The 23,897-nt window shown below is 51.9% G+C and overlaps 1 protein-coding gene across 5 annotated transcripts in view; it reads right to left on the bottom strand.

Moving 5' to 3' along the window:
- Positions 1-23,897, bottom strand: part of ARSG (arylsulfatase G) — a 109,655-nt gene that overhangs the window by 19,260 nt on the left and 66,498 nt on the right. For 3 of the 5 annotated variants that reach the window (XM_040452185.1, XM_040452190.1, XM_040452189.1), the window contains exons 5-8: positions 22,740-22,857; positions 20,318-20,491; positions 11,398-11,594; positions 10,492-10,572 (exon numbers count right to left, since the gene is read on the bottom strand). In XM_040452185.1, the coding sequence (XP_040308119.1) occupies positions 10,492-10,572; positions 11,398-11,594; positions 20,318-20,491; positions 22,740-22,857 (570 nt within the window). The remainder of the gene's footprint in view (positions 1-10,491; positions 10,573-11,397; positions 11,595-20,317; positions 20,492-22,739; positions 22,858-23,897) is intronic. The other 2 variants (XM_040452186.1, XM_040452188.1) reach the window with 2 other exon arrangements.

Below are 23,897 nucleotides of genomic sequence, written 5' to 3'. Positions count from 1 at the left end.
GTGTTGAAGTAAGAAACCAAACACAAAACAACTCACGTCTACGGGCTGTTTATGCTTAGGGGTGTGGGGCTCTCGAAACCAAGTGGGGTTCGGCAGGCTGAAGGGGAAGCTCTTTGGCCCGCCCCAAGATGTCTCGAATGCATTCTCCGCATCGGGCGCCACCTCTCCCATAAATACAGACAGAGCCCACTCTCAATTTTTCACGCACATGGAACAGAGAATTCAGAACTGCAGCAAGCCTGAAACGCACTCCCACGTGGCTCTGGAATGCATAACTCATGCTGCAGTTCAAGGCCAAAGAGCAGGGAGGAAGCATCCCCGACCGACCGCACGTGCTAGGACTCTGCAGATAATTCCACCCCCGGGAGGGGCATTTGCACGGAAGTTTGGGGGATCGGTGGGTGGAACTGTGGAGCCTGCTTATGTGCATATCCACGCCGCACAAAATTCCAACAGACTTGCTTAGCCTTTGAGGCCAGATGCTAAGGAAGAGTGAAGTGTCCAGTTCTAAGAAATAAGCCCAGAGTCCTGCGGGTCAACCAGAAAGCAGGGGCTGAGCACCTGTCCTGCGGCGGCCGCGGGCACCAGGGTTTGGTCTCCGCCTCCAGCACGTTTCCAGAAGAATACACCAGCTCCTAATTAATACATTTGCTAATTGGTCTTCACCACCAGGGGTTCTGCTTGTTGGCCACAGCCTCTTCTGTTGCTCTTTTTCAGGCTATTGGTTTTCCGGATTCGTTTTTCAGAGAAACAAATATTTCAATATGTTTGCCTTATTTCAGCAGGGGGTTCAAAGCAGGAGAAGCAGGAGAAATCCAGCCAGTCATAACAAGTGTGCCTGTCAACCGAGTGGACGGTCCCCACGTAAAGATTCAGGGGGTAAGAGAAAGAGGTTGGCTTAGAGGAGCCCCTCTGTGTGGCCACTTGAGAAGCGATCCCCCCTTCTGCGTCATCAAGAGCGGCCAGCCAGTGCTGGCTGTCCCACTGGCTCTACGGGAAAGACACAATTACATATTCCAGCCAGGCCCGCAGACCTCCTACTCTAGCGGAATTTACCTTAAAGGAGTCCAGAGTGTGGGTAAGCAATTATAAAACATACATCCCCGCCTTGTGGAATCGTTATATTGTACACCTGAAACTAATAGGACACCGTACGTTCATTATACTTCAATTAAAACTTTTTTTTTTTTTTTCTTAATGGGGCGCCTGGATGGCTCAGTCGGTTAAGCGTCCAACTTCGGCTCAGGTCACGATCTCACGGTTCGTGGGTTCGAGCCCCGCGTCGGGCTCTGGGCTGATGGATCAGAGCCTGGAGCCTGCTTCCGATTCTGTGTCTCCCTCTCTCTCTGCCCCTCCCCCACTCATGCTCTCTCCTTCTCTCTCAAAAATAAATAAACATTAAAACACTTCTTTTCCTTAAATCCCCCTCAGCATAGAATTGTCTTGCCCCAAATGCCAGTATCTCGTTGGCACCGCTAAGGGAACAAAGTTCAAAAGATCCCACTAGCATCCCCCGTGGGTGCCCAGAGTTGTGGAGTCTGATTATGAGAAACATCTTATACCGTCAGAGCTAAGGCTGAGCCCTAGGACAGCTGCCCTTGGTCCCCTACTTCTCATCAGTGATACCTGCTCCCACTAATGGAAACCCATTTGAGTTAAACACAATAATTACAGTAATAATATCTCCTATTTACTGAGCTCCCCCGTAAGCACCACGTTAAAGTACTCCCAAGCATAAGGCTAACTGCTTCCCTGCATTATCTCATTTAATCCTAATGACAACCTTGCGAGCCAGGCATTATTATCCCCGTTTTTCAGATGAAGAAAACCAAAGCTCAGAGAGGGTAAGTAATTTGCCAAAGGTCACACAGCCAGCAAATGCCAGATCCAGGATTTGAACCCAGGTCTAACTACATAGCCAGCCCCTGGCCCATTAAACCTTCTAGGACAGTGGCCCCCTCTCATCCCTGAATGCATATTAGGATCACTAGGGGCGCTTTTAAAATATACCCAGGCCAAGGTTCCTTTCCCAGAAATTATGACTTAATTTGCCCGGGATGGGGCCTGGACATCAGTATCTTCTAAATTAATATTTAATATTAATATTTAATTTTAATATTTAATATTTAATATTTTTATATTGCCCACACCTTTTTACCTTTTATGCCACAGGATCCTAAGTGCGCACCTGTTACTTACAGTAAACAAGAACAATAGGTAAGTCCATAAATTGAACTTCTCTGCACCATTTTTTGTTTCGAAAGCTATTTGCCGGTGTAGATAAACCTTCAAACTTTGATCAGCAGCACCGGCACCTTAAAAGTGTTGGTTACATTTGGCTTTCTGTCGAGAAATGCATGTCTTATGGTCATGAGAACACGTTTTAGTGCACTTGTGGTTAGTTATGACTCTAATTAAGGCAGAACCTCTTACTTAAAGCAATAAATATTTAGCCTCAGCAACCAAAATATAAACAGAACCATGATTCATGAATTTGCTTGCTCGTTCTTCCCCAGCTGCGGAAGTGAAGCGGCATATTCCATGATGCACGGAGACCGGGCAGGCCGCGCCGAGGAACAGAGGTCTTGCCCAGAAAGGACGCGCGGCGGTGCTTCCCCGAGTCCGAAGGGCAGCCTCGCAAATGACGAGTTTCGTAAGCTTGTCAGCACAACCGAACCACCAGAAGGACCCCCAGAGATTCCTAATAAGTCTAGGGTAGGCCTCTGACTCTAGGTGATTCTGATGCCAACGGTCTGAGGACCAGAGTTTGATAAGTATTAGCAAGGTAAGTAGGAGGACGTCTTTGGAGTCAGGCAGGTGTCGTCCTACATCCGGTGCGTTCCCTTCTCCACGTGTGGCCTTGGGCAGAATTCTTTTTTTTTTTTTTAATTCTTTTTTTAACGTTTATTTATTTTCGAAGGAGAGAGAGAGAGAGGGACAGAGCGTGAGCGGGGGAGGGGCAGAAGAGAGGGAGAGAATCGGAAGCAGGCTCCAGGCTCCCAGCTGTCAGCACAGAGCCCGACGCGGGGCTCGAACCTACAAGCTGTGAGATCACGACCCGACCCGAAGTCGGCTGCTTAACTGACTGAGCCACCCAGGCACCCCTTCCTTTTTTTTAATGTTTATTTTTGAGAGAGAGAGTGTGCACATGCGAGTGAGCAGGGGAGGGGCAGAGAAAGGGGGAGAGAGAATCCCAAGCAGGTTCCACGCTGTCCGTGCAGAGCCCGATGCAGGGCTCGAACCCGTGAATCATGACATTGTGACCTGAGCAGAAATCAAGAGCTGGACACTCAATCGACTGAGCCACCCAGGCGCCCCTTGGGCAGAATTCTTAGCCTCCCTCAGACTCCGTCTCCTCAGCCATGAAGGGGAAAAATGATTGTAATTATCCGATGCAGTTGTGGGAAAAGTTACGTAAGATAACGTATATAAAGCTCTTTGGCATAGCGCCTGCCGGAAGTGCCCAACCAAAGCCATCCGAAAAGGCTCGAAAAACAAAAAACAAACAACCCGAAACTACCCACGGACAGAAAACAGCAGAAGTTGCAGGCTGGCGACTCACACACTGGGTTCAGCCCTCTGACAGTGAGGTTTGGCACGAACAGTATTTTCTGAACTAATTTTGAATGTCATTAGACAGGGTCCTCTCTCCAGTGTGTGGACTCCCTAACACCGCCCGTGACTTAACAAAAAACAATCGTTTCTTCTCTTAGATTACCTGCCTGGCATCTGTATTTGTGACCTGGGTAGAAGACCATGCCTGTCCTGAGGAGTGTGCATTCTATAACCTTCTAAAGAAGCAGGCTTCGTTTCTAAATATAAATACTCGTCCTTGCCAAGGATACCCGTAGCATACTAGTTTTCTAGAAACACAGGGCAGACGGGCCTCTGTTTGGACCGAGGACTCTGGCTGGCCTGGGGTGGCCTTGAGCGTGGTGATGGGGACATTCCAAGCCGGGTGGCCAATGTCCCAGAAGGAGACACAATTTGACTTCCACTGCGCCCCCACCAGCTGGCCCTGCCCGCCCCCCCTCCCCAGGGCCCACAGCCAACATCCCTTGTCCCTCTCTCCCTCACCCAGCCCCACCTCTGACCTTTCTCCACCCCACCCCCTGCCCCAAACTGCACAGAAGGCCCAGGACGCAGAGCCTGCTTCCCAGTGGGAAAGCTTACGCAACAACCTGATAGCATTAAATTACAAACAACCAAGGTCTCTTAGAAGGCTGAGGATGCCAAATTCAACAGAATGTTTCCTCATCACCAAGGGGGAGGAAGGAACAGTTCTGCTCTTCAAATAAAACAAGAAAAGATTTTCCAGACAGAGAGGAGCAGTCAGTTAGGGGACAAACAAGGTGTGAGCTCTGTCCCGGGTAGGAAAGAGGTCTGCAGTGGGGAAGGGCGGGTCAGGGGCTCTGAACCAGGACAGCACTGGGGGCCCGGCTGGCGGGGGAGGGGGGGTCCGCATCAGCCAGGGGGCACGCCCCGCAGGCCCTCTTTGTTTGGGAAAAAGTAGGGGCGCTCTGCTTTGCCCCCAGCTTCCCCCACGCCCCGGTTCAGTTTCTCCTCGCCCCTGCAGGGCGCAGGCCAAGCCCAGAGGAGCATCCTCACTCCTGCACGGGGCGAAGAGATGGCTCCAGGAGACGCTGCCTCATCCCATCAGCTGAGCAAGGCGGCTCAGCCAGGAAAGGAAAGGGAAGACAAGGAGGGGGGCCTGGGGCCCCGGGAACAGGGGAAGGCAGCGCGTGGCCTGACGTAGCGGGCTGGCTGCGGGGAGAAAGAAGCCGGGCTCTGGGTACTGTTTGTCCTACTCCGTTGCGAAAACACTGACCGCCTTCTCTCCTTCATCTGCTCTCAAGATTGGCCCCCTTACAGTGGGGTGTGCAGGCATCCCACCGAAGAGGAACCCGGATGAGGAGGAGCAGGTGGCCCAGAGGGAGCCCCAGCCTCCCTGCCGCCACCTGAGCCCCCTGGCCTCGCCCCTGGCACGCAGGGCTCTGCCTGACTTCCCAGAGTGCCCGGCAGCGTGCTGGGCAGAGAGGAGGAGGAAGGTTCTGGAATAGCTGACAGGAAGCCGGTTTGGAGAATGAGGAAGGGCAAATGCTTACCCCTATGCAAAGTTCACCTTCAGGCTTTCCTGAGAAAAGAGGAGGATGGCATCCGGCCCCCACCCCACCACGAAGTCAAGGGCTGTGCCCCACGGGTACCACAGTAAGCCGCACTGGTATGCCTCGCCCCCCCAAAGAAGAGTGTCCCCTCAAAGACTGAAATCCAGCTTCCGAGCAAAGTTTCCCAAGACTGAGTCTCAGAACACTTGGAAAGTTACCCATATGTTACTTAAATTGCCCACAGTGTTTGATAGGAAAACCTTGTTTGATGGGCCATTTTCCTATCCCCTTCCTGTTCTCTTTGTGGGGTCCCCCCGCCCCAGGTCTGTTTCAGCTGGGAACAAAGAACTGAAGAATCATGGGGGTTAGGAGGAGACATCCAAGAGGCTGGGTGCCTCGTGGGCAGTACCCCAGCTGACCCTGCCAGCCATCTAGCGAGCTGGGTCTACAGTCCCCCCTTACAGGGGAGGAAACTGGGTTGTCCAGGGGAGCGGCCCGGTGGGCACCGATTCGTAAGTTGCGTGGAGATTCGAGCCCCATCAGGGCTCCCAAAGCCATTAGCTCTCTCCACCTCTCCACTCTGCCTCCTGCAGATTTAGAAAGATTCACACTGTTACAGAGGCTGAAGACATTTTCCTTGACAACCATGGGGTCCAAAGAAGCAGCCTAGGATTTTCCAGACGGCTGAGCAGTTAGCCGGGTATAACACAGCGTGAGTAACAACCATCATGCGGGTTGAGTAATGAGCTGGTGGAGGTCAAATGACATGGCCCCCTTGACCAATGGCCAGCCTCGGAAAGCCCTCCGCCCTGCTCCGCCTCAGTTTCCTCCTTTGGCCAACGGGGTGGTTGGAATGAAGATTGCTGAGATGTGCTCCTACCCTGGCATTCTTTGAATGCCGGAATATTCCTGGGGATTCTGTCACTTGCTTTTCTCACTTATCACCTGGGGCTCGGCAGAAATGAGTGTAGTCTTGTCCCCCTTCTCTGCCCTCAGCCCCACTGACATAAGAGGGGGTCTTTTAGAATTGAACGAAGTACTGGGAAGAGTAGGAGATGGTGGGGGGGGGGCAAGCGTTACAAGCATATGGGGTTTTCTCTGGGGCTTTCTCTGGGGGGAGGAAAGTGTCTGGGGTCCCCGCAGAGGTGATGACGGCATATCGCTGCGAATTTGCTCACTGCCACCGAATTGTACACATCAGAAACACATCAAAATGGTTAATTTTATGTTACAGAATCTCACTTCAATTTATTTGAGTTTATATATTTATTTTGAAAGAGAGAGAGAGAGAGAGAGAGCTGAAGGGACAGAAAGAGGGGAAGAGAGAGGGCATCCCAAGCAGGCCCCACACCGTCAGCACACAGAGCCAGGCATGGGCCTCGATCCCATGAGCCCAGAGGTCGTGGCCTGAGCTGAAAGCTAGAGTCGGACGCCCCACTGACTGAGCCACCCAGGCGCCCCTCACTTCAGTTGAAAAAGTTGACGAATGTCGCCTTCACTCGTGAAAACTTCCCACAATTCCACATGTCTTTAGAATGAAGGCCAAAATGGTTCTCCTCAAACCGCTGGCCCAGGCTCTCCCTTCGGCCTTGCCGCCCCCGACTTCATCTGCTTCCCCAAGCCACAGACACACACGCAGGCTCCTACTCTGTGGTCCTCCCGCCCCTGCCCGGGCTGCTCCGAGCTCCCTACCCTACAAATCCCTAGCTGTGGCCTACTCATTCTTCAAAACCGAAACCACTCGTGGAAGCCTTCGTGGAAGGAGGGAAGGACGGAGGGAAGCCACCCTCCTGTGTGGGTGCAACGTCCTTGCACTCCCCTTGATCATGGAGTTCTCACCCAGAATTATAATCTCCTGCGTAAGTGCAGACTCCCGGCGCTGTCTCCTGGAACTGCCTGCAGTGATGGTCTCTTTTCACGCCGCCCGATATGGTGGCCACCAGCCACATGGGGCTTCTGAGCCCTTGAAGTGTGGCTCGTGTGTCTGGTGTACGAGACCGGGGGGCCCCCAATAGGCGGGGCTCAAATTTTAACCTGCATCAAAGAAAAATCGCCCGCAGGACATGGTAAAGCACGGACTGCTGGGAAAACGCGGATCGCCAGGATCTACCCCCAGAGTTTCTGGGTCAGTAGTCTGAGGGGTGGTGAGGTCCTAGAATTTGTGCTGTTAAGTTCCACTGATCTAACCTGGAAGTTCTAGACTCCCTACAGTGTCCACGTGGACATTCTAGCTCAGTGGTTCTCGGAGTGTGATCTCTGGACCAGCCTCATCAGCATCGCCCAGGAGCCTGTTAGAAACGCAACCTCTCCGCGGCCATCCCAGACTTACTGCGTCGGACCTGCGGGACCCCCAGGGGACTCCGCGCATTAAAATCTTAGAAACACTGTTCTAGACTGTCACTCCTTTTTTTTTAAATTTTTTTTTTCAACGTTTATTTATTTTTGGGACAGAGAGAGACAGAGCATGAACGGGCGAGGGGCAGAGAGAGAGGGAGACACAGAATCGGAAACAGGCTCCAGGCTCTGAGCCATCAGCCCAGAGCCCGACGCGGGGCTCGAACTCCCGGACCGCGAGATCGTGACCTGGCTGAAGTCGGATGCTCAACCGACTGCGCCACCCAGGCGCCCCGACTAGACTGTCACTCCTTAAAGCCAGGGGCTTTGTTGAATCTTTGCGTCTCCAGCACTGAGCACACTTCCTGGCTCGTAATAGGTGCTCAACAAATGCCCGTAGGAGCAAGGACGGAAAGGAAAAGCGGAACTTGCCCAGCTGGTAACTGTCTTTCTCACAGGGCAAAGTACTTCCCTCAAAGAGCAGGGCCCCCTTCCCCACAGCTAACCCTAATTCACTCTTTCCAAACGGTCTCGTAAAGGGGAGAGAGACAAGAGAAGGCAGGTCTTCAGATAAGAGCTCGGAGGCCATCTTCTCAGGGAACAGAGAGCTATCTATGCAGGGGCCACTTAGGGACACAGCTTATCCACCCCACCCGAGGTCTCCATGCCTTCTGGACTTGGGCCCTGGAGAGTCTGGATTCCAGGCTCTTCCACGCTTTCCAGGTGAGCGTTGAAGCTGGCCATCTGGTCTGAGGGTCTCCCAGGTAGGGAGAGGAGGAGACACAATCAGCTGACGCAGCAACCACTCCCAGCTTCCACGGCTTCTCTCTAGGGCTACTGTCACCAAGTACCAAGCACATTTACATCCTCCTCCAGTCTTGGTACCTTTCTCTGACCGTTTCTCCAGACAGCTTTCCTGAACCAGACCAGCCAAAGACATCACTACGCAGGCAGAGAAACAACATCCTGAGAGATGAAGCAGACCAGCCACTGACAGGCTACGGGGAGATGGCACCCAGGTCTCCTCGTACCACAGCTCCAATCCTCAGGGCACGAGACCCGGCTGCCGTCCCGGCAGCTAGTCGCTGGTGAAGTTCTCGAAGGGATCTGATCGGACAGATACCAGGTTAAAGGTGACAAACAAAAATGAAAGATCAGCACTCCCTTCTCGCCACTGGCCACGAGATGCACGAATGTTCTAGTTTCTAGGTAACTACAAATATCCTGCCGGACTAATAAGAAAGGCAGTTTGTGTCCTCTGACCTGGAGACACCGGAGGCCGTAGCTCAGGAGCTGGACAGCAGGGAACTCTCGCCCAGGGGGCAATCTCCCCAAGCCCACCCCCGACCCCCTCGGATGCAAGCACTTGTCTAAAAACTTATTTTAATCTTTTAGGACACACACACACACTTAAACCCTCTCTCCCCTACCTAGAGATAATTACTCCTAATCTTTTGTTGCTTTTGGTACCTCAAGGTTTTTCTGAGAACTGGGGAGCCTGGGTGGCTCAGTTGGTTAAGCGTCTGACTCTTGACTTCAGCTGAGGTCATAATCTCCCAGTTCATGAGTTCAAGCCCCGCACTGGGCTCTGCGCTGACAGTACAGGACCTGCTTGGGGTTCTCTCTCTTCCTCTCTCTCTGCCCCTCCCCTGCTCACACACACACACACACACACACACACACACACACACACTCTCTCTCTCTCTCTCTCTCTCTCTCTCTCTCAAAATAAATAAATAAACATTTTTAAAAAAGATTTTTGAGCATTGGTATGCTTATTTTGACATAATAAAATCATATTTGGCATACTCCTTTGTAACCTCTTTCACTCCCTGAAAAGTATTTAAGGTAAATGTTTCCAGGTCAATAATATGCAACATTTCAGTAGTTCCTTAGTATTCCTTTCAATGTGCCTATCTTCCTTAAGCACCCCTCTCTTGCTGGACACTCAGGTAAAGCCCAACTCTTTTAAAAAACAAAACAACAACAAAAAAAAAACCTATGCAGGGCACCCGGGTGGCTCAGTCGGTTGAGCATCCAACTTCAGCTCAGGTCACGATCTCACGGTCTGTGAGCTCGAGCCCCACCTCGGGCTCTCTGCTGTCAGCACAGAGTATTCTTTGGACCCTCTGTCCCCTTCTCTTTCTGCCCCTCCCCCACTCTCGCACACACTCTCTGTCTCTCTCAATAATAAATAAACTTTAAAAAAAACAACCTATGCAATGAGCACCCCCTCACATACATCATTGTGCATTGGCTAATTATTCCTTTAAGAGGAGGAACTGGTGGGTCGACAGGCATATTTTCCAAGCCTGGGGTCCTCACTGCCGAATTGTCCCCGGCACTGCAGCTGTCTTAGGAAGTGAGGTCCCCGGGGCGGAGGGGGAGACTTTCCCAGAGCACATGGGCACCGAGCTGGGGGCTGAGGGAGGCAGATTTATGCGGTGGGGAGACCACCAACGTCAACTTGGGTGCTGGCTCCACCCTCGCGAGCTGTGACCTTGGGCAAGATATTCGGCCTCCCTGAGCCCCTCTCCTTCTTCATCTGTAAATACAGGTGTTACTCCCTACCTTTCAACAATGTAAGGTTTAGCGAGAACGTATTTGTGCCCTGAATGTTTCCCGAATGAATGAAATGAATTCATGGGTGGAGGGAGGAAGGGATGACTGAAAAAAAAAAGATAAACAGGAAAGAAAAGAAAGGAAGGAGAAGGCCAAAGTTTGCAAGGGCAATGGGATGAAAGTCAAGATGAAGTGTACTTGCTGGAAGGTCCGTGGACTGAGGGCAGGTCTCCTGAGGGAGTCCAGGGGTGAGGGGTGGGGGTGGGGAGGAGAGAAAGGGGTGGTCGAGGTTGAACAAAAACACTCCTATTTCCCAGTTTATTTCTTCCCTGGGAGCTGGTGGCTGGCGAGCAACCCGTCTGCGGCCAGAACATTCTAACGATGGCCAGAAGGCCTGCACGTGAGCTGGTCCTCCCAGAGACAGAACCACACAGCTCGGCCTTGGCCCGGCACCCACGGTGGGACGCACCAAGCCCAGCAGAGCCCCTACCTTGATGAGTCTGCCACGATCCAGTGAAGGGACCCACGCTCCCGGCCAGCTCGCACTTCTGAGCCCACGGGCCGTTGTCTCCTGGAAACCAAAAGAAGCAACACGTAGAGATCAACGGGCTTCTGGACTCTTTTGCCAATTCTCCCTCCCTCGTCCATATCCCTGTGCAGCGTAGGGGACTGGGCAGAAGGACCCGTAAAAACAATTATGATCCCTGCCCTCAAAGAACCATCCAGTTATGTGAGGCCTTCAGAGAGGTGGGCTTTCCCTGCCCCAAGCTAAGCCCCAGGGTGAGGTTCTTGGCTCAGATGCTTTTGCCTTTTCATAAAGTTTTACGATGGTCCTCAGACCCACAGCTATGTTATTGGGTGCCTCTGATGCACCCAGCGCCTCACCTACACTATCTCACGATCGTCCAACACGCTTTGCAGTAGATGCCGTTGGAGGCTCACTTAGAAAACACGCTCAGAGATGTTAAAGTGCCTTTTCCAGATTCAAACCGGGTCTCTGCCTGACCTGAGAGCAGTGTTTTCAACCGCTGCCCCCATTCCAGACTGGCACCTGGGACCCGACGCGCCTGAGCTGCCGGAGGACTGCACACACCAGCAACGCCAAAGTCACTCGTTAAAAGTTGACAGCGCCACCCAGAGGGCCCTCAATCAATACGGAAGAGGCCGGCAGGGCACCTGCTCTCAGCACAAACTTTTCCAGGGGGCTCAGCCTTGGAGGCCCCGGTGGACAGGTGCTCCGCACTCGGGCCGACAAACACTAGCACGAGGCCGGGTTCAAAGCAAGCCCCCTGCCCTGTGAGAGAGGATCACTTAGCCCAGACTCTGCCCTTGAGGGGGGTGCAGGTAGGGTTATCGAGTAGATCTCAGCGAGCTGGCTGTGTCGTTACTACTTCACCTGTAAACCAGAGGAATGTGTTTTCTCTTGCCGTGCGGTCGACTTTGTCCTTGATCTGGCCCACCAGGCGGTCCATCTCCCGGAGAGCTGCTCCATATGGCCTCCGGCCCCGTCGGTCTGCGGAGAGCCGTGTCCCGGACAAGGGTACGTGCATATGAGCCAGGGCCACGTACAGCAAGAAGGGCCTTCCGCTGGCACTGAAACGGGAAAGCCCAGAGGGAGTTCTCCAGAAGGCTCTGCTGGCCTGTTGAGGGTCTCCGTGGCTCTCCCTCGCCTCAGAGAAAAGCCCCAGAACTCCTTCCGCCCCAGGTGCTCAGGAAGTACCCATCGCTCCACAACGTTCCAAGGGAATGTGGAGACAATGCGGTTAGCCGATCAACAACTGGGAGTCGTTGTAATAATCGTTACTGCCCTTTAACACTTACTGAGAGCCTGTGAAATGTGACTCGTGCTGACTAAATTCGCCCTCATACTAACCCTCAGGTTCCCTTTCCCAGATGAAGCATCGGAGGCTCAGGGGGACAGGGCTTGTCCAAGGTTCCCCAATTCGTAAGTGGTAGAGTCTGGATTCAAACTCGCATCTGGCTGACAGCAAAGCGTTTGGTCTTAACTGTTGCACGTTAAAACCCAGTGCAAACATATTTTAAAATTGTATCTGTTCTTTTGCAGGATCCCGGCCGTCACATCCATTCACAGCCTTGGCCCTTCCCTAAGAGATGAATGGATGACTCAGGTTGACCACAGGCCATTCCAAGGACGCACATGACCGCCGCGGAACATCTAGATCAAGGATCCGTTACAGGCCCAGGCGCTGGCTGCCCCTATTCTCACCCTGAAGATTCCCCCTCCTGGGCGTGGAGGGACCTGGGTGGCCTCTGCTTCCTGTCTGTCTCCCACCCCCATTCCCGGGCTAGGATCAGGATCCAGGCGGCTGCACAACCACAGCCTCACCCCTGCCTAAAGCAGCAGGGACCTTCCCAGAGCCCCCTCCCACAGACCTTGCCTACGGGGGAGGGCGTCTCCCAGGGGACACAGTAAGGGCGAGGGGAGAGCTCAGTCAAGTTCATACAGAGCCGTGATAGAAGCATGGCTCTTTTTACCCCAGCTCCCTCCCCCAGGGATTTTTAAAAAAAAATTTTTTTTAATGTTTATTTTTGAGACAGAAAGAGACAGAGCATGAACGGGGGAGGGTCGGAGAGAGAGGGGGACACAGAATCTGAAACAGGCTCCAGGCTCTGAGCCGTCAGCACAGAGCCCGACGCGGGGCTCGAACTCATGAACTGTGAGATCATGACCTGAGCCAAAGTCGGACACTTAACTGAGCCACCCAGGCGCCCCTCCCTCCCTCCCCCAGAGATTTGATTTTCAAGTTGCTCCTTGCTTTTTTTTACTGATCCTGACTTACAACGCCCCTCATCAAGTCCTCTCAATGCCCCCAGCTCTGCTTCAAACTGCACCCTGCGGAGCCCCCTGCATCCTGGACCCCGGGGCTGGGGGGGGGGGGGGGGGAAGGGGAGCAGACCCTTGGTAGGGGACAAGGGACGCCCGCTTTGCCTGTACTCTGCTCTCTGTCGGTCATAAAACTCAGGACACATGTCCCACGACAGGGGCCTCTCCTTCTTCATTTCAACCAACAGTTTCTCTGCAACATTTCTAGGGTGGCACTGTCCAACGCAGCAGTCATGGGAGTCACATGTGGCTGTTTAGGATTCAATTAATGAAAGTTAAATAAAATTAAGCATTCGGCGGGCGGGGGATGGGCTAGATGGGTGACGGGTCCTAAGGAGGGCACTTGCTGTGATGAGTACTGGATGTTGTAAGTGAAGAATCACTGAGTTCTCCTCCTGAAACCAATATTGCACTGGGTGTTAACTCACGAGAATGTAAATGAAAAAGAACAAACAATTATAAGAATTCCATGTCTCACCTGCCACAACAGAAATGAGCCTTGAAGACAGTGCTAAGTGAAATAAGCCAATCGCCAAAGGGCAAAATACTGTATGATTCCATCTATAGAAGCTACCTAGAGTAGTGAACTTCATAGAGACAGAAACTAGATTGGTGGGTACCAGGGACTTGGAGGGATGGGGGAAACAGGGAGTTGCTGTTTAGTGAGCACAGAGTTTCAGTTTGGGATGCTGAAGAAAATTCTGGACATGCACCGTGGTGACAGGTGCACGACAATGTAAATGTACACAAAGCCACCGAACTGCATACTTGGAAAGGTAAATTCTGTGATATGCGTATTTCCCACTACATATACATATATAAAATTTATATATATATATATATATACACATATATATGTATACATATATATGTATACATATACATATACATACGTATATATACATATATATATACGTATATATGTATACGTACATATATACGTATATATATATATATTTAATTCAGTGTTTCAGTTGCCCTAGCTGAGTATCTCCAATGTTTGGTAGCCACAAGTGGCTGGTTGGCTACATCTTGAAATGCACAGATAGAGAACGTTTTTATCCTTGGGGAGGGTTCTATTGGATAGTGCTGACTGACGTCTGTTGACTGCTCTCCCACAGACAATAAGGTACAGTTGCATAGGTTTGTCCTGCACCAGGACGTCCTGCTGAGAAAATGAATCGATACCTAATTCCAGCCCACAATCCACCGGCCAAGCTGTGTTCCCCAGGCAGAGATCTGCACCCACCCAGAGGGGGCGCCTTTTTCTAACAGGTCGCTACCATATTGCAGTGGCATGCTGGACGGAGCTGGGTCCAATTTCAGGAATTGTGAAGCCAGTTGTTAAACATGGCCATCGTTAAAAATTAAATGATACAAACTTACGATCAAATAAATTACATGAAAAACAAAGGCAACACATTCTTATGACTTATCACATCCCGATCATTCTACTACATTCCACGTCGAGATGATCTGTTGTATCCGTGTGACAGAAATACCATCTGGCAGGGTCCCCCTGCACATCTCTTACCAACTCCACATTCAGTGACATCTTCTGGTGGCCTGAAATTAGTCGCGGTGAGAGTATTCATACTACAGAAATGGGCAAATGTTCCAAATCAGGGCTTTTTTTTTTCCCCCAGAGTGCTGGCTGTTACACGTTTACGAGCTCACCGCACGTGTGGGCTGATGTGGAGGGCAGGGTCCCGCTGCCCATACTGTCCCATTCCTGTCATCATGTCCCAGACTCCTGCCCATGATCCAAGTCCCGTCAGCACCCCGGGCCAGTGGCTGAGAGACATGTGCAATTCAGAGACAAGGCAGCCTAGACTCTGAGACCTATACCCAAATCCCTGGAATTTTTATTTCATGGCCGTGGGACCCTGGGCAGTTAACTTAACCTCTGTTGTCTGTACAATAGGGACGATTATACCTCCCTGATAAAGCTGTGATTATTAACTGCCTGTAGTAAGCATTTAATAAACGGTAGTCTTTTTATTGATAATTCCGAGTAACACATGATGCATGGTGCCCAGGGATATACCTCCTTCCCTGCACCCTGATGCCGTGCTGGAATTCAGAAAGTTAACGTCTGGAGGAAACGAAACCACATAAAACTGGCTCCCTGGGGGTGTCTATCCCCCAAGCCACCCCTTCCACAGGCTCTGTGCTGCATAAAAAATAAAAAGTGGAGAAGGTCAGTTGCTTTCCAGTAAAGAAATAGGTTGATTATAAAACAGTATGATTCCATTTTTGTTTAAAAATGTGTGTGTGTGTGTGTGTGTGTGTGTGTGTGTGTGTGTGTCTATGCCTCAGCACAGAATGAGGCTAGGAAAACTTGCTCAAATCTACCGAAAGGGGTTATGTCTGGGAGGTGGCATTTAGGGTGATTTTTCTGTTCCCTATCTGTTGGTCTCTGTTTTCAGAGATTTCTGAAGGGAACACATATTATTTGTGTGGCAGAATGAGTGGAGTGGTGAGCAGAGAAGGAAAAAAAAAAAAAAAGTAAGATGCCAGACAGGACATTCCAGGAGAGAGAGGACAGGGCACGGCGTGGAGATGTGCTAAAGATTAAAACCCAGGACAGCCAGGGGCGCCTGGGTGGCTCAGTCGGTTAACCGTCCAGCTCAATTTCGGTTCAAGTCGTGATCTCAAGGTTGTGGGACTGAGCCCCACGTGGGGCTCTGTGCTGACCTTGGAGCCTCTCTCTGTCTCTGTCTCTCTCTCTGCCCCTCCCCTGCTCACACTCACTCTCTCTCAAAATAAATAAATAAATAAACTCAAAAACAAAAAACAAAAAACCCAGGACAGCCGAATCCGGAGAAAACCATCTGATCTGAAATAGAAAGTGGCAGGTGAGGGGCCCCCACGTCCCATGGAAGGTGTCCAGTGGGCGCCCGGCCGGAGGGCCAGAAGGAGCAGACACCTGCCTGGTTGGTTTCCAGCCTCGGACAAGAGGTCTCCCTTGGCTTGGACTCGCTCCGACACTTCTCCGCCTTTCTCTGACCTTCAGCGTTACAGACAGCATTCTCACACCCACACTTGAACCCAGTTCCCTACTTCAGAAGGGCACAGGGGCTTGATTTTAAACAGCAAGCAGGGGCGCCTGGGTGGCGCAGTCGGTTAAGCATCCGACTTCAGCCGGGTCACGATCTCGCGGTCCGTGAGTTCGAGCCCCGCGTCAGGCTCTGGGCTGATGGCTCGGAGCCTGGAGCCTGGTTCCGATTCTGTGTCTCCCTCTCTCTCTGCCCCTCCCCCGTTCATGCTCTGTCTCTCTCTGTCCCAAAAATAAATAAACGTTTAAAAAAAAAAAAATTAAACAGCAAGCAAAGCTCTTTACTGGCAAAAAAGGAGAGAGCAGATGTCATGGGCTCCTGGGTCACGGAGTTGCCCGTCCCCTGCGCCTCCCGGGCTCTGGGACTCGACGCGGAACCTCAATAGGGAATACAGACTCCGTCCCAACCTGGGTCCCTTCCAGCCTTCGCCTCCTTCCTGCTTCGAGACTCTTTCTCTATATGCCAGCTTCTCGCACACTTCACCTTCGGCCCTCCCGTGCCTTGGTCACGCTATTCCTCTCCCGGCAGTAACCTCCCTGGTGTTTTGCCTAAAAACACTTAGTCGATTCTTAAGATCCAGCTCAAATGCCACCAACACGCCTCCTCTGCTCCCAGGTCCTGGATGGCCTCCTGCTCCCGGCCCCTCTCTTCCCCCCTCCTTCACCATACTCATCAGCACTGATGACACAACCTGTGTTAAAGCCAGCTTTCCACAATTCTGTCTCCCCACTAGCCTGGGAGCTACTCAAAAGCAAGGACAGATCTAATTCCTGTTTGTATCCCTAGCACAACACCGGGCACATCTTTAGGGCGAGATAAAGTCCCTCACTCATTATTCACTCATTCGATGAATATTTATGAAGCTCCAACTAGACGCCAGGCACTGAAATAGAGCAAGGAACATGATAGATATGATTTCCACCTCCTTGGAGCTTAACATCTGATTGGAAACAGGAGAGGAAAATGCAACTGAAAAATTAATCAGGTAATTATTTACAGATTAGCAGGAGCGACGGAGGAGGACTATACGCAGGGCGCTGTAGGACGGTGTGACTGGGGGGACCGAGCCGCCTTTGGGGTGAGGCAAGAGATCGCTAGGATGGTGACGCCTGCAGGACGGGATCTACAGGCGGGCGGTGCAGGTGGCCACTGGAGGCAGGTGGAACGGCACTGGGGAGACCCTGCAGGAGAGGAAGACACCAGGCCCCACTGCCCAGCTATCTGCTAGCTCACCTTGCCCTCGCTCTGTATTCATCGGAGCATTCGCACACGAGAGAGGGGCTAGAAGGGGCGGGGGGGCCAGGCACGAGCTTGGAGCCCTGAGGCCGGTGACAGGTTGGTGTAGGTGGGTGCTGGGTGAGGGGCAGGTGAGGGGCAGACCAGCAGGGGGAGAGCGGGGTGGGGTGGGCTCGAGACAAGTACAGGAGGGGACCGAGACCTTGACAGGGGTCCTGGGCTCCAGTCCAGGCAGGCGGGGTTGGGGTGGGGGAGGTGCTTATTTGTCACCTGTGTATCTCTGGGACTCGTTCTGAGTGATGAAGGCCCCGCCACGTTGGCCACGTGCCCTGATTTCAAATATCCTAAGCTTTGGTTCACACCGAGGCCCAGCACCGCCCCCCTTGCTGGGCCCTGTATTCTCAGTCCCAGAGGCTGGGAGGTGTGGGAGACTGGCAACTCTGTGACCCAGGAGCCCATGACATCTGCTCTCTCTTTTTTTTTTTTTTTTTTGGCTAATGAGGAGCTTTGCTTGCTCTCTAAAGCATCTAAATCAAGGGTTAGCTTTGGGCATGCTGCCAGGTCAAGGGAATAAATTCAACTAAAGATCTGGGAAGCCGGTTAAGCGTCTGCCTCTTGGTTTCGGCTCAGGGCGTGATCTCGGGGTTCAGTAGTTTGAGCCCCACGTCGCGCTCTCTGCTGACAGTGTGGAGCCTGCTTGGGACCCCCTCTCTCCCTCTCTCTCTCTCTCTCTCTCTCTGCCCCTCCCCTGCTCTCGCTCACTCTCTCTCTCAAAATAAATAAATAAACAAATTTAAATTCAACTAAAGATCTAAGTAAAAACTTTCAAAGAAGTCTAGGTGGGCTTCCTGCCGAGAAGAAGTGGGAAATCCCACCCTAGGGACTCCTGGCGGTTTTGACAAACAGGTCCGGGTGGGGAGAGTGGGGCCCAGGCCCTGGGGGCAGGGGTCACACAGGAGGAGTACAGATCTAGGGACCTTTCTTGCTGATGCTCCAAAAGTCATGGATGAATTGGCAAGTCAGATCCTAAAGAAATCAGCACGCCTCAGGATTGTTTCCCGTAAAGTTAAAAGACAACGGGGTTCATGTGACTTTTCTCTTAATAACTGATTAATAAATCAGCAAAACTCTTCACCTCCTTCGTACGATAAGGAGATTGTTCGTGGAATTTTCTGTTCTGGAGCTGACTGGTGGAGGAACAGCCCGTGCCCCCTGGAGAGCATTCAGCAGTCCCCAGCCGGCCGCTACCCCTCCTCGGACACCTGTGCTGTCCAAAGCGCAGCAAAAGCAGGACTGAACTGTCCCCCCCCCCAGCCATGAAGCATCCACCTGTCACAGGGCACGGGGAGCTGAACCATCTCGCAGCCCCAGGGAGCACAGACGTGTTCAACCCTCCAGATGGGCGAAGGAGCTTTGCCCGTTTACATGAGCCATCTGAAAATAAGCCAGTGTTTCTCAGGAAGGCCCGAAAAACTTATAAGATGCAATCCCTGAAGCCCCAATAGGCTGCCCTCCAGATTTAGGCCGTAAGTAGGTTTTATTATCAAGAAAAAATTGCTGCCTCTGCTCCGCCTGTAGCCCTGCTCTCCAGAAAAATCGGTGGTTGAGCAAGGGCTTGGGGGCATCCTTGCACGTTCAAGGACTGATGTGATCTGTTTTCCACAGGTGGAGTCTGTTTTTTATTCTGCACAGGCAAACAGGCACCCGGCATGTTATTTCTTGCCCTCTGAGGTTAAGGCTGTGGGGCATACGAGAGAAACTGCTGGAAGCTGTTCCACTGCCCTGGAGGAGTCTGCAGTCTTGGGAGAAAGTTGAGCCGTGCACACAGGGGCTCATGAGAGGCCAGAGAAAAGGCAGCTGTGAAGGGTCAGGGCAGGGCTGAAGTGATGGGGTGGGGGTGACCGTGTGGGCACGTGCCTGCCCCCCACCGTCTGTGTATCTGCACCGGGCCGGGGCGCACGCCGTGGCACGGTTTCTGCTCTTTGTTATTTTTAACGAGTCATTTCTAACACTGAAGGATCAGGGGATTTCACGCAAGGGCCAGGTGTCTTGTGTGTGGCCTGGGCTTTCAAGGGCTCACCGCTCCCTGAAGCCTTACACTCAGTCTGCTTCCCTCTGTCCGGTTAGCGAGCAGGGCCCCCTAGATGCTGGAATTTGCAACCCGTGTGCATTATATTGAATAACGGCCCCCAAACGTATCTAGGGTCTCATCGCTGGAAACTGTGAGTGGCGATGCCACTGAATTAAGGATCTTGAGATAGGGAGATTCTTATATATAATCACAATAATTATGGAAGACCTTAAATATAATCACAAGTGTCCTTAAAAGAGGGAGACAGAGGGAGATTGGACTACAGAAGACAAGAAGGCAAAGGGACAATAGAAGTGGAGAGTAGAATCACGTGGCCGGAAGCCAAGGGATGCCAGCAGCCACCAGAAGACAGAAGAGGCGGGGTGCCTGGGTGGCTCGGTGGGTTAAGCCTCCGACTCTTGATTTCGGCTCGGGTCACAGTCTCACGGTTTGTGAGATCAAGCCCCCGCACTGGGCTCTGCGCTGTAAGCGCTTGGGATTCTCTCTTTGCCGCTCGCTCTGCCCCTCCCCCATGTGCGCATGCTCTTTCTCTCTCTCAAGATAAATAAATAAACTTAAAAAAAAAAAAAAAAAAAAAGGAAGACAGAAAAGACAAGAAACATTTCTCCCCTGGAATCTCCAGAAGGAAACAGCCGTGTTGATACCTTTGATTTTAGCCCCATGAGACTCATTTTGGGTGTCCAGCCTCCAGGACTACAGGAGAATAAACTGCTGTTGTTTTAGCCAATAAGGTGGTGGTACGTTTGTTACAGCAGCAACAAGAAGCTAATACACCCTGTCAATTAATGAATCAACAAATGCCTTGAGCGCCCAGAATACAGAGGCAGACCCTCCCGTCCAGAGCTTATAGGAGAGGACAGTAGAGCGTGATCTGAGCAGGGAGATGGGAGGGTTCCTAGGAACTCTGGGAACACCCCTGCGGAATTTCTACCCCAGGCCTGGAGATTCCAGGGGAGGCTCTTCTCCAGCTTCATTTCCAGGGGACACGCCATGTATCCATCTTTGTGGGACAGGGGAACGCCACCACGGCTGGGGGGAATGCTGAGGCCAGGGGACAGCACGTGGGGACCAGGGGACTCCTTACCTCGCGTGTTGGATGAACTGGGTAGCTTTCTGCGCATATTTCTGCGCGAGACCGCTCAGGTTCACCGGCTGCTCCACGATGTTGAGGTTTTCATACAGAGGAAGGGCCACGTCCGTGTAACAGTCCCTCTCGTGGGTCCTGTGCGGGAACCACAGACAGCATTCATTTCCGCGATTGAAACAGCCGTGGTGTAGAACAAAATGCTTTTATGCGGCAACACACGTAAAGACAAAACACTTAATAACCTGGCCCCAGATGATTTGTCCAGTCTGCCATTTCCTCCAAGGGTAAAACCAATAAAACACCTTCTCTTCTCTGCCAACAACGATTATGCTCCTCAGACAGGCCTGGCCGCTCCGCAAAGCTCACAAAGGCTTCCGTGAGCTACAGAAATCGTTCCTCCCATTTTGTCGGGAGAGAAACTGAGGTCCAAACAAACTAAATTACTCAAGCAGAGTCCCATAGCCAATGAATAGCCCCCATCCCTGGCTCTCTCCACTGACCTCCCTAAATGACGCCTTCCATCTCTGGGGTGCTAATGCTTGGTGCTTTCCTAGGTCGGCCATCGGGACTCTGTGTGACATGACATCTAACAAAAACACAGATGGCCAGGGACAACTAAAAAGTTTCAAACCATGTTAGGAGAATTGGGAGAAGCTTTAGCCATTGGAAAAAGTGGGGGTCAAACCAGTTTTATCTCCTGAAAAAAAAACAACAAAAAAACCCTCAGCCCTTGGTCTTATAGATGGAGACGAACCTCGCATGCGAATGTCCCAACACATGTGGCTGAATTGGGACTCTGGCCGTGACCGTGGCAAATCACCTAAGCTTTTTTTTATTTTTAAAGCAAGATTCTGTTTTTTTTTTTAATGTTTATTAATTTTTGAGAGAGACAGAGAGACACAGGTGCAAGCAGGGGAGGGGCAGAGAGAGAGGGAGACGCAGAATCCGAAGCAGGCTCCAGGCTCTGAGCCGTCAGCACGGAGCCCAACGTGGGGCTCCAACTCACGAACCATGAGATCACGACCTGAGCCGAAGTCAGATGCTGAACTAACTGAGCCACCCAGGCGCCTGTCGATTCTTTTTTATTTTTTTTAAGTTGATTTATTTATTTATTTATTTATTTATTTTGAGGGAGCAGGGGAGGGGCAGAGAGAGAGGGAGAGACAGAAAATCCCAAGCAGGCTCCGCCCTGTCAGTGCAGAGCCAGACGAGGGGCTCCAACTCACGAACCGGGAGATCACGACCTGAGCCGAAATCAAGAGTCGGGAGCTTAGTTGACTAAACCCCAGGCGCCCCCACCTAAGCTCTCAGAGCCCGACTCCTCCCCTGCAGCGCGCCCCTGCCCTCTGAAAGGGCCAAACAAGACAACAAATGGTTAGCACTTTGCACGTTGTACGGCATACTAGCAACTCCATAAACACCGAGGCCCTCTGCCCTGGCCGCCAGGGGACCAGGAGAGAAGCCGAGAAACGTGGAGAGAGGAAGGGTACTGAGAGCCATCTCCGGGAGGCACTCTGTCCTCGTGGTGCAGATAAGCATCGGAAAGAGACGAAAATCCCTCATCACGCTTTGATGCAAACCCCGCCCCCCCTTACAAAAGCTTGGGGGACAAGGTGAGACTGGGGTCAATAATCGTCACGGCCACAGTCTGTGAAAAAGAGGAAAAGGTTATGACTCTACTGGGCATCCTCATGCTAACCCCATCGTTGGTGTCACGTGTTTTAGGTTTTTATGACCTTGTGGCAACTCCACCATCAGCTAAAATATCTCCCCCCCCCCCCCCCCCCGTCTCCCACTAAGCCACCCCCCCCTTTTCTTTTCTATTCGATTTAACATGGATTTAAAGGGGCCTGGCTGACATGTCATACCAAGTGTGACCACAGATGTGCCCCCCAAGCCGCAGCTGGTAAGGAGGGCAGCGACGAGACGTATCACACTTCACTTCTCCCCCTGCGACGTGCACACGAAGCCACCTGGCGTCTTGCGAAAAGGGAGGCCTGGGATGGAGGGGTGGGCGTCTGAAATTCTGCTTTTCTAACAGGCACCCGGATGACCGCCACGCTGCTGGGCCAGCGACCACCCTTCGTGCAGCGAGTAGGGTCTAGACTCAGAGGGACCCAGACGGGGAACCCGTGTCTCTACCTCTTACAGCTCCGGGGTGACCTGGGCAAGCGGGCACTTCCCTGTACCTTCACTGGTTTCCTTACTTGCAAGGTCAGGATAAATACCCACCGCACGCAGTGGTCCCACGGCTTCCAGAGCCCGTGACAATTTCTCAATAAACGGCCATTATTATGTTAACTACCGTGTTATTCATGAGCCAGCTAAGGCTTCCCTTCCCCGCCCCCTCCTGGGGGACTACACCCTTAGGACTTCACCTTGCTCTGGAGCCCACTCTCTGTTCCTTGGATCGGATTACCTTGACGGTCCGTCCCCGTCCCCCCGTGGACACGCTGGACAAGGAGGGTGGTTGTAGCCCGGGGTATCGGTGCAGCCCATGTCGTGGCTGTATGGGATTCCAAAGTAGTAATCAAAACCTGGAAGAGAAGCAATCGGTGAGCACCCCCACTTGGCTTCTGTGCTGTGAGCCTGCATTCTTACACCCAGGACAAAAATTTAATTTTCCATGATTTAATACTGCAGTGCTGTGGAGTATATAATTAAAAGAGGATTTGATTAATATCCCTTTGTAGTATGCAAAGAAAACTCTTTGCTGGGTTCTGGCTGTAAGACTAGATTTGCAAAACATCTTGGGATTAGAGTTAACCCAGAGTGGGAGGAAGTGGAGAGAATTATTGAACACCTACCATCCCGGGGCATTTATGAACACACTCAGTAAGCATTTGATGAAAATCAAGAACATGCATGGTACTTCAAGGAAGAAAAGAGACTGCCCTCAAGAGACTGAAGGGGAAGCAAGATATATAGATGAAACTGTAAAAGGTTGGGATGCGGGGAATGGAGAACCAGGACAGGGTACCAGGGAAGAGATACAAGAAGCAGGAGGCGATATGAGTAAACCTGGAGATGGGAAACAAGGCACCTCAGAATGCCCAAGTCGGCAAGCCTTTCCAGACTATCTGGTCCAGGGGCACAAGTATATGGCAGGTGCTCTCGCTTCTCAGTCCCAATGGCAGACGCCACGAATCCAAGATGGCACCACTTCCTGCTGAGCAAGATCCACTCTCAGTATCCCTCATCACAGGAACTCCAGAAATACGCACTCAAGGTGTCGACACCCTGATCTGGTTCAACCTCCTCACTTGTCAAGGAGGAAGAACGACCAAGTGGGAAAAGTAAGTTCTGCACTAATTTTTAGTCAGTGGAAAAGCCAGGTCCACACTTCCTTCACCTGCCGTTCTTAAAAAGCACATGTAGAAGATGCCATGGCAGCCCAACTGGAAAATGGGGCACAAGGGAAGAGAGGGGGAGGAAGGAGCACCGGAGAGGCGGAGGGAGTTGGAGAGGGTGCTCTCCCAGCGGGAGCCCGAGGCTGAAGGCTGGTTGCAGGCTGGTTCTCTGAAAGCCATTCTCCAAACGCAAAGATCTTCAGACACACGTTCCCCCATGTCTAGGA

This window comes from Herpailurus yagouaroundi, unplaced genomic scaffold, assembly GCF_014898765.1.
Source record: "Herpailurus yagouaroundi ecotype Mexico unplaced genomic scaffold, PumYag 206, whole genome shotgun sequence".
Taxonomy (NCBI): domain Eukaryota; kingdom Metazoa; phylum Chordata; class Mammalia; order Carnivora; family Felidae; genus Herpailurus; species Herpailurus yagouaroundi.
This window is presented reverse-complemented; position numbering and strand designations above follow the sequence as displayed.